This window comes from Arachis duranensis, chromosome 5 (genome assembly GCF_000817695.3).
Source record: "Arachis duranensis cultivar V14167 chromosome 5, aradu.V14167.gnm2.J7QH, whole genome shotgun sequence".
Lineage (NCBI taxonomy): Eukaryota > Viridiplantae > Streptophyta > Magnoliopsida > Fabales > Fabaceae > Arachis > Arachis duranensis.
In genome coordinates this window covers 99,668,210-99,679,710 of record NC_029776.3, presented here as the reverse complement: position 1 = coordinate 99,679,710, position 11,501 = coordinate 99,668,210, and the positions used below count along the sequence as shown (strand labels likewise).

The 11,501-nt window shown below is 29.0% G+C and overlaps 1 protein-coding gene across 1 annotated transcript in view; it reads right to left on the bottom strand.

The window, feature by feature from the left end:
• Positions 1-4,099: 4,099 nt before the first annotated feature.
• Positions 4,100-11,501, bottom strand: part of LOC107491055 (spermidine synthase 2) — a gene marked incomplete at its 3' end in the record, with an annotated part of 17,766 nt that continues 10,364 nt past the window's right edge. Inside the window, 8 exon segments of the mRNA XM_016111828.3 lie at positions 4,100-4,149; positions 4,263-4,389; positions 6,932-7,130; positions 7,214-7,285; positions 7,503-7,575; positions 8,317-8,421; positions 8,506-8,628; positions 8,699-8,775. Of these exon segments, the coding sequence (XP_015967314.1) occupies positions 4,100-4,149; positions 4,263-4,389; positions 6,932-7,130; positions 7,214-7,285; positions 7,503-7,575; positions 8,317-8,421; positions 8,506-8,628; positions 8,699-8,775 (826 nt within the window).

Below are 11,501 nucleotides of genomic sequence, written 5' to 3'. Positions count from 1 at the left end.
GGCGTTTGATTAATTAAGCAAATATAATTTTCAATAAATTTTATTAAAAAAAATATTTTTTAAATTCTACATAGATTTTTTAAATTACTTTTTTGATGGAAAATGTTTTCTTTTTTAAAATAGTTTTTTAATTACTTTTTTTCTGTGACAAGAACCTTTTAAATCACAATGAAATTTTCTTAATTAGTCAGGTAACGTAAACTACTATAATAAAAAATGCGTCCTTGCCAAAGTTAAATATTTATTTAGGAAAGAAAAGAAAAATCATCCACACTACGTCACGCGAATATACTCAAAGCAAGCCAATAATTAATATATGTAACGATGTTAATCCACGCCTTAGCCATTCTCAACAACTTATTTTGTTAAACCTATTAATTAATAAATGCACCGTGGGCACTGGGCAGCTAGAATTTGACAATTATTTAATAGATTTTTTTTATAAAATGTAAAGCATAAAGTAAATAAAAAAGTATAAAATACTTTTATGAGATTAATTGTCAGGTGAGATAGTCACCAAAAAAAAAATTTGTCGGGTGAGATTAATTTTGAAATTGTACACACATTTATTTGATTATGTATGTCGGCATGCTAGTAAAAGTGTGATTCTTGATTGTCCTAAATATTAAACATATAAAATATATAATTAAATGGTGATGTTTTTTAAATATTTAAAATATATATTTTTTTTACTAAAGATATAGAAATTTGAAATCACGGCTTCTTAAGTAAATATGGAGAGATTATACCACTTGAATTATAACTTATTATTGATAAATATTTAAAATATATTAAATTAAAAAATTTTTATTTTACATTATGTATGAAATTAATTAACTTTTCGTATTTGGAAACAAAATTTATTTTAAAGTATTTCTTCCACAAGTAAGGACTTGCAATTCAAACCATACAATTATAGATAAGATTCGTCTAAGATTGTAGTCTATTATTTGGATAACACCATTTTTATGGTATTGTATTTTTCTCTCTTTCTTTTTTCTTTTTAAGGAAAATCTTAATTTTTGTCCTATTTAATTAACCCACAAAATATATAGACTTTTCAAAACCCTTTTACTATCACGCATTCACATATAATTTCTTTGGTGATTGAATCAGGAATTCAGGACACGAGTGAGGAAATTAATACCATTTACAAGTTGAACTTTGTAGAATTTGGTGTACCAAAAATGTTATAGACAATAAAATTCAATTATTATGTATTTCTATATTTATAAATATATGTATTAATAATTTAATATATACACATATTATTATTTAATTTATTTTTAATATAGATTTTATATAAATAATTAATTTAATTACTGATTTTTAGTATATATATAATATATATTATAGTGTCTATGCTATAATAAGTGGTTATGATAACTTAAACAGTGTTATTAAAATTAAAGTAATTTTTTATTATTTAACAACTTTTTTTAATTTAAAAAATATATTACTAAAAATCTAAAATATAAAAAAGTATAATTTGAGTTTTAACAATACTTATACAGTGATGATAGTGATCATGATCATAACTACTTTGTGCTATAGCATGTATAATATGGTTGAAGAATATGAAACATTGGAAAGTAGGGTGTGGGATAAGCCTTGAATGTGATATGTTGGAACCCTGAGATTGAGGCAAGCTATGTGGGATCGTCATGTGTTGGAACACCCCTACCAAAAGGGTTTGGTACAGCGAATTGCAGAGTGCAAAAGTTTTATTATGCTTCTTTTGCTTTTTGGGTAGGTTTACATTTAGATAAGTTTAAGTGTTTAACACATCACCTACTAATGTTAAAATATTTATAACAAGTTTACAAATCATTTATCAAATTAATTTTAATAACCCTAAAATAATTGAACTTGCGTGATCGTGTTTATAAAAATATGCGTTAACCTTCTTGTATATATATTTATTATTATGTTGTTTAATATATATGTTGTGATGGGATGGAGAGAAAAGAAAAAAAAGAAAAAAATCTTCCAAAGTGCGAACTCCACAATTTTCCTCAGTCCTTATCCGTAAAAAGGTGGTGCATAGTATTCGAATGTTCCACTCTTATCCTCTTTCTTTCTTTCTTTACCTTTTTAAACTCCCAAAATGAATCAACAATCAAAGATCGTGCTTGCGTACACATCATTGGGATATTCTTTTTTATTGTTTCATTTTAAGGGAGTATTAAATTTTAATGATATAATAACAACAGTTCCTCCATTGTGCTACAATAACGGGGATCGGTAGTTATGAATTGAAGGAAATATCGAATATGTTTTCTGGTCATGAGTCAATTGAAGACTTGAAGTTTTTTTTTTTTCTGGTCGAGTACGCAATTGAAAGTTAACATTTTATTGGGACATTAATCTTGGATTTAGTCTTTTCCTTAATATTTAAAGGCCCAATTAGTACAAAAAAGGACTAGAGTCAGGCGTTATCGACCCTAACTGGCAGCCCAAGAGTCCAAGAGATTATTTGGACCCAAATGTCTCATAAAATATGAAATTTTTTAAATAAATAATTTAATTAATTAATCTACCAAAAAAAACTTTAATTAACTTTAAAATTAATTAAATTTTTGCATCTATTAGTTATCGCTATAGTTATCATAACCGAACTGATAATTAACAAAATCAGAATACTGAATTGAGTTAAGTGGAGATAATTAACAAAATCAGAATACTGAATTGAGTTAAGTTTCACTTTAGTCCATGAGATTAGCGAGTTGCACTGATTTGGTCCCTAACTTTCCAATTGCTATAATTTGGTCCTCCAGATTTAAAAAAGTGCACCAATATAGTCACTCCTGAACGCCGTTAGTGAGATAGCTCAAGTCTTGCCATGTTGAACATATTAAAACGACGTTGTAAACGTTTTGACGTTAAAAGAGCATTAAATGATGTCATTTCATGGTTTGAACAATATTAAAAGGGAGAAGTATAACGTTTTAGTATTATTCAAACCGTCGGCATCAAACGACGTCATTTAATGCCTTCATTAGCGCCAAAACACATACTGCGTCCTTTTAATATGTCTAGCGTGATAAGGCTTGAACTACGCCACTAACGATGTTGAATTTCAGCAACGAAAAATACATGAGGGACTACATTAGTGTACTTTTTTTAATTTGGAAGACCAAATTGTGGTAATTGAGAAGTCAAAGACAAAATTAATGCAACTCGTTAATCTCAAGAACCAAAATGGAGTTTAACTCTACCGAATTACTAGTTCAACCATTAAATTATTGGTTGAACCTGTTATAATTAGATACGTGATTTTATCTTTCACAATATCTTGATATCTGTCTTCATGAAAAAATAGAGGCCGAATGTGAACACACTTCATCTATCCTTGGGTGAATACACTATCCCCTTGTAGAAGAATATCGTATATCACCTTGAATTACATACTGAGCGCAAGCCTGTTAGAGGGTGCACAAGAGATTTTTAGACATGACATCAATATTCAGTTACCATGGTAGTAGTGGTTAGAGCATTCCAAGAAGGAAGTTCTTTACGGAACTGATGGTAGTACATGCATTACTACATTATTCATATTGATGATTTAACTAGTTCATGAATAAAAGAGGAGGAGAGAATATAATATTCATCTGGAATGATATTTTTACATGGAACCTCAAAAAAACTATTTGTTACAAACACTAATAATGTGGCGCATAATAGAATATAACTTACCTTGACTATTTCTAACTAAGCAAGTTTAGTTGTATAGTTAGTAAGAAATAACAGAACAAAAAATGAAAGGGAAAATATAGATCATTTCTATTATTTTTTATCTTTGATAATTGAATCAATTTTCTAGACATAACAAGGAGTGGACATAATTATTGACAACATGAAAATGACAAAGTTGAAATTAATTTCTTTCATAATGTAAATACTTTTTCTGTTTTCTTCCACATTGATATAAACTACACACATACAGAACAGAAAATTGAAAAACAACATAAAAATGAAAGTATAATAAATATTAAATTTGCGATTAAAATCAATATAGGATATAATAAGTTTCTTCCTCTTTCAAGGAGAGTAGAACTTCTCATCATTTGAGTATCAAAACATGTTGGGATCATCATCCTCCGTAGCCTTTATTGCAAAAGAAGGAAGACAGAAAGCAGCAGCATGGATCTGAAATGATTAAAATAAATAATTGTTGGAACAAATAATGAAATATTTACAAAACCCAATTGGTAACTTAATATAAGCCATAAACATGAATGTTTTCAAATTAAATGAATTACCTCATTGTTGTAAAATTTAGTAGGCCCCTTTGCCACCCCATTTTTCTTTGGATTCAATGGATTAACTGGAATTTTAAAGTTCACTTCTGGCCCCTCAGTGGAGCATAGCATGAATCCTATCGCTCCACTGTTAAAGCAAATTAAATCAGAGAACAAACATTAATAGGATTGTTATAACTAATTCCATGCAATAAAAAAAAAGCTTATAAAAAATAAAGTTAATCCCCGAAAGATCAAAAACTATCTTCTTCGATTAATAAAGAAAATTGAAATATCACAAATTAAATTCAGATTTTTTAATTATTTAGCACCTTTATAAGTTTTATATTTGGCGGAATTTAGCACTTTTAGGGAGTAGATTCTCTCCACTGAATAAAAAATTAGATAGTGTGCAGTGTTTAATCTAAGTATTCATTACACTCTCTTTTATTTATTTTTGGTCCCACTTATAAAATCAAAAATGAAAGATCACGCTGAATTTTTTCAAGTGTGAAAAAAACTGGAAAAAATCTATTTTCGCACTTTTACCATTAAATACAACTCATACGACATACCTACTAAGCTCATCGGGAATGGGCTTAGGCCCAACAAAGAATAATTGGAATTAATCAAGTTTAGTAGTATAGACCATTAAAAACTAATTATAACAACACTATTTTTCTAGTTTAACCATAATAGTAAAATTCAATTCAGTCTTTGTTAATTTATATGAAAAACAACATAATTCTTGAAAAAAAAAATAAATACAACACTTGATAATACAACTCCTAAAAAACAACATAATCTATATGAAGAAAGAATGTCTAGATTGGTCTATTTCAGGTGAATGTTATGCACGATAAGTATATTATTTGTCTTATCTGGGGTTATACAAGTCTAATTAGATGGTTGTAGTTAAGACTAAATTAAGAAGTCGCATCGATCTAATAGGACAGAGGTTTTTCAACCTTACTAAATTGATGACTCAACTCCTTTGAAAATGGTGGTTGATACCAGTGATTCAATCATCTTTAGGTTGGTTATTATGGATGATGACATCATTGACCTTAAAGTGGATGATGAGATACTACCACTAGAAGATGATGATGTCAAGAAGAAGAGGAGGTCGATATAGACGAAGAAGAAGATGACGAGTTTGATGATCAAGAAATTACTTCGGAAGAGGAGGATGATGAACCAGAGGAAGAAGACGATGATGAATCTAAATAATGTTAACCTAAACATAATTTAATTAGCTTGTTGCATGTTTGAACTTTATTTAATAAGATCATATAATTACAACGCACGCTAGACTTAGTTCTATCTTATTTATTTCTTTATCAAACTTTGATTAGATTGTAATATAATTACATTGTTTCAGGTAAGGATGACGATAGATTGACGTGACACAAGCATGCCTTGTTTTGATTACGACAACGATGACTATTAGACTCCATAGTCATTAGGACTTTGTTTTAATTTTGTATATTTGATATTTCACATCGTATATAAATCATTGTTTTCAGATAAATTACTAATTTATTCTTTATTAATTGGGAGTTGACTATCAATTATTAATTATTGGGATCTACTATAAGTTCAAAAAAAAATTAAGGCTGCTGTCAAATTTACAATTGGAATTACCCGACGGTAAGAATAATTTAGTTTAATAAAAAATTAAAAAAACTTACCGTCGGATTTTGTTGACGGTAATGCGGCGTGAAGTTGCAATGTTTAGCGCCAACTGTACTGTCGGATAATTTTCAACGGTAACTAACATCAGAAAAATAAATCTATCGGCAATTAGTTACTGACGAAGTTTACACTGTCGAATTGTATCTGACGGTACTCACCATTTTTCTTGTAGTGGTAGCTCTTCCATCACGAATGCAGCTTTGTCGATCACCGTTGCATCTCTTCCCCTCGCGAATACATCACCATTGATCACCGCTGCAACTCTTCCCGTCACAAACGCAGCACCGTCAATCACCGCCGTAGTCCTCCCTTCCTAAACGCACCAACCTCTGTTTTAGACATCGTGTCCCATGACATTCAAACACAACAAATGTGGCTTTTCTTAGTCCATGACATTCATTCTTGGTATTGAATGTTTCTTTCTCCTTAGTTTCGAATGTTTCTTTCTCTCAAATTTCAAATATTTCTTTTTCTTATGCTTTGAATGTTTTTACTTTTTGAATTTTGGATGACTTTTTTAATAATTTTAGATGTTCTTAATTAATTTTTTAAATGTTTTTTTTCAATATTTTTTATATATTTCGTTGTTAGGTTTTGAAATTTTTAAAAATGATTTTTGATATTTATTTTTATTAGATTTTGGATGATTTTTTTTATACATTTTCGGATGTTTTTTTTATTAGCAAATTTTAAAATAATTTTAGAATTTTCAAAATAAATTTAAAATTTTTAAAATGGTTTTAGATTATTTTTATATTTTTTTATTTAAATTTAGATTTTTTTATGCACATCCTTTAAAGAAAAAAAAAAACTTAAAATAAAATGATAGTAATTGAGTGTGCTCCTATTGATTATCTAACAGGATTAGTCAGTAATAATATGAGACCATAGTGCTTACGGCAAAAATAAAAAGAATACACACTTGTTCTAACTATAGGTGCTGAAAATTTTGAGCATGAGTAGCATAGAATGTCCTAAATAAAAAAGGTTATTACCTGGGATATGCAGGAATGGTTGTCCAAGCATAATTGACTGAGCCTTTGAATATTTTCTTGCAAAGTGCGATGGTATCTGCAACCACAAATCCTTTACGCCACAAGCTATCTGCAGGAGCAGACATCACTCCTCCTGCTCTTAGACCCTTTGCTACTGTTTCTAAGAAGCTTTTCTTTGACAACACCTTTGCAGATGGTCCTGCATATATATATATCCACCTCTTTCATTTCTCACTTTAATCATCACTATATTCTCAATTGAATTGAAACAACTATCTTTACCCATTGAATTGAAAGCATCCAATATGATCACATCATAGGTCCCTTCAGGAACTGATTTGATGAACCCAATACCTGCATGCCCATCAAAATTACATTTTTGTATATATGTAACATTGTTATTGTTACTTCAATGATTTCATCAAATAATAATTGAAGTAGAAAGGATATAATATACATAGCAATAAAATTTTTCTTATCTAATTTATAAAACTTTAATTTTGCACATTAGTTTTGTGCAAAAATCATTCTTAAAGATATTTAAGAATTTATCTAATATTTTTTTAGTTACCTTCGGCAATGTGAACATGCACTCGAGGATCCTTATAACCAACAGCTATATCAGGGAAGAATTGCTTATAAACCTGTTGTGAGCTCAATCAAACACATCAAGAAAGTGATGATCGATGAGGAGAGAGTATATATATACATGGGAAAAGGAATTTTTTTAACTGAAAAATGATAAAATAAAATAAAGAGTTTAATTATTACTCTAATTTAGGGATGATTAAACTTTTATTTGTTCATTTTATTTACTTTAGATGAGCCTTATTTGTATACATGCGCAGCATTTCTTTAATTTTAATTTTAAGAATAAAATACTATTTTAGTATTTAACATCCATTTTGGTTAAATTTTAATTTCGTTTTTAAAATTTAAAATATATTATTTTTATTTTAGATATTTTATTTCGTCCTTTTTTCGTCAAAATTAAAAAAAAATTCAAAAATATTATTTTTTATTATTATATTTTTTTTCTTATTTTTCTGTCATTTGTATTCTCAAATCACTTTAACCATCACTATAATGACTACAATTACAATTTTGTCATTACCTAAAAAAAATCATAATAAACAAAATGGTATTTTTTAGAAGAAAAAATTTTAATTTTATTTTATCAAGTAATTAAAATAGGATAAAATAAAATATTCGACATATAATTAGGACACTTAAAACTTTGAGACAAAATTATGGCTTCGTCTATACTAAAATAGTACTTTATCCTAAATTTAATTAAGTGCGCTACTCATCATTTTAATTTAATTTGTGAAACTTGATAAGAAAACCATGCGAAAGTTAAAATATGAAGGGTAGTAGATACATACATCAATGATCATGGTGTCCATTTCACATATGTCAATATGCTCCACCGAGGAATGGCGAGATATCTCTCGAAGAATACCACCATCTCCCCCTCCTACTAGCAACACCTGAAATGTTCATAAACCCTTTTGATTCCTTAATTTGACGTAAATAATGGATAATATTCCATGTTATATGGCTTAAAACGAAACCTTTTTAGGATTTGGAATGGAACAGAGAGCAAGGTGAGTGAGCATCTCTTGGTAAGCAAACTCATCCTTCTCTGTCAGTTGGAGATATCCATTCAGAATTGCAACCTTGCCATGTCCTGCTGACTGTGAAATGCAAACAAGTAAGCTTTGGAAGGACTATCAAATATTCTCAATATTGTTTGCCAAAGCATACCTCAAATACAAGAAGCTCTTGAAATTCAGATTTCCCTTCAAATATCACCTTTTCCATTTTATACAAGTGTGCTTCACCTGTCCAGATGTCAATATTAATAGCACAACATATGCTTCGAGTTATTAAAATAGCAATTTTTAATTTATTTAATAAAAAATATTATTAATACTTTAATTCATACTAAGCATGTCGTAAATTGTAAAGAGAAATCCTAGAAAATCATTAGAATTTATTGTAAAGACAAGTTACCTAATTAAATTATTTGGAGATCAAAATTATTAGAATATAACTTTTTAATACTGCAAACGCATTTGCAACATTTACATCTTTATAAAAAAATGCGAGAGGTTATGATGGATTCAAGATTGAACGTAAACCATTACATGGTGTAGCGGTTTACGTTAGAATGCGTGATGACCAAAAATCGCTATATCTTTTTGAGGAAATCAAACCACGAAGAAATCACAAGAGACTATAGTGGTTTCATAGCAGCATTTTTCTCATACAATTTTTGACCTCCAAAGATAGGATCAATGTTTGGTTGTTGATCGATGGCTTCCAAGTTTAGGGTTGAAAAATGTGGAGGATGTTGGTGTGTACCAGAACTTGTCGATCTCTGATATATTGGTAGGTTAGTCCGGGTATCCGATCCTCATTACGGTCCCCAATAGTGCCAGCAGGCTCTTCACCCGAATCATCATCTGGCATCGCATTTTTAACCCGATCCGGTTCGCCCTCACATGCAATATTCGGAATCAGACAGGGTGACCTAACTATCCCAACTGCAATAGAAGGAGGATCAATCAATAGAAAAGCAGGCGCAACGACAAGCATCAAGGTAGAAGCACTCTCACCGTAGTCGACTGAAAATTTGGTGCTGATGCCCCAGAACTGTCGACGCCATCTTCTAGCTTGGCATATATAGCTCGTGTATTCTCACTTCTGGAAAACTTCGCCAACAATGAAACAAAACCTGTATATCTTCGTTGGACCTTATCACAAATGTTTTATACTTCACACCAGTTGACGCAACCGCAATAGAAATCTTGTAGAACAACTTCTTTACCCACTTTGTCCCACACACTCAAACCTTTTACAATATACTGATTTTTAGCTTTGACAATGTATTTGTTGACCGAATAAAAATACTCACTGGTTCTCTAGCAGTAAGCTTAACATCGTACCTTTTGTTTTTTGGAATTTTTCTAAAGCAATGTACTAGAGATAAAAAAAAAAAACTCTCCTCACTCCCTATTTGTAAAAATGACATTATACTACTTCGCCATTACCTTATACCGGATATTTGTAGACATTCCCTATATAAAGAAACAACTGCAGAATCACACGGTTTTCAAAATAACACAATTGAGAAAAAAACTGCTATAGCTTCTCGTGATTTTTTCATGGTTCAATTTTTTCAAAAATTGCTAGCGGTTTCTGGCCATCATGCGTTTCAACGTAAACTGCTACATCTTGTAGCGGTTTATGTTCAATCTTGAATCCACTATAGCCTCTCACGATTTATATAAAGATATAAATATTGCAAATATATTTCTAGTTTACAAAAATTGTATTATGATAATTTTAATCTTTAAACAATTTAATTAAGTAATTTGTCCAAATTATTAAATAAATATAATACTATACTTAAGAGTTGGAATTAAATCACAATGCAAAATTTTAATTTCAATTTTGGTTTTAGTTTTATGTTTAGGTTTTTATTAGATTTTAAAATTTAGAGTTTAGAATTTATAATTTAAAATTTAAAATTTAGAATTTAAAATTTAGGATATAAAATTTAAAAAGCATTATAATCTTTACTTTCTCCAAAGCGTATTACCATTCATCAATATAAAGATATAAGTTCAATTAAAATTATTGCTAAATATATGATTGAATTAGATATAAATGTTACGAATAGAAGCATTTTTGTAATTAAGTTCATTTAAATTGTCACAAGTCCAACAAAAAAAATGCACTCATACATCATCATTTCTCTTTTTTTTTACACTTCTGCAACATATAAATTTTTATTTGAGTGTATAGAAATTTAGTAATATAGTACAAAAATTCTTGCACAAAGCACAAAAAATTTGTACATAGCACAAATTTATCGATATATAGCATATAAATTTATAACACATAAAATTTTATTTGCATATAGCATTAAAATTTTTGTATATAACACAAATTTTTGCTATTAATGTATTTTGTTAGTTAGGTTAGTCATTGTTCTAGGTATATAGTCTTCTAAAAATTTTTGTGTTGCACACCAAAATTTCTGTGTTATGCATCAAAATTTTTGTATTGTACACCAAAAGTTATATGTTGTGCGTATTTTGTTGGTTGCATGTCAATGTTTTGGACATGTAATCCTTAAAAAGTTTACGTGTTGTACATCAAAATTTTTTTACTCAGAAAAAGAAGAAGACGAATACGACGTGTCGATGATGATAATGAAAGAGGATGAGAAAGAAAAAAAAGAAAAATAAATTAAATAAGAGAAGAAAAAAAAATCATCATTAAAGAAAAAGATGAAGGAGGCGGTAGTGGCAATGACGATGATAATGACGATGGCGACAGCGACGATAATGATCGCGATTGTGGCAACAACGACAATAACATTAAAAGAAGCAACAAGAAGAAGAAGAAGCAACAATAGTAACACATATGTACATATTAGAAAAAAAAAACGCAACAAATTTAATTGAAGACTTAATTTAAAAAACGCTTGAACACCTAGTTATAATTATAAAAATTAATACAATAAAAAATATTAATTATAGCATCATAGTAATTGAAT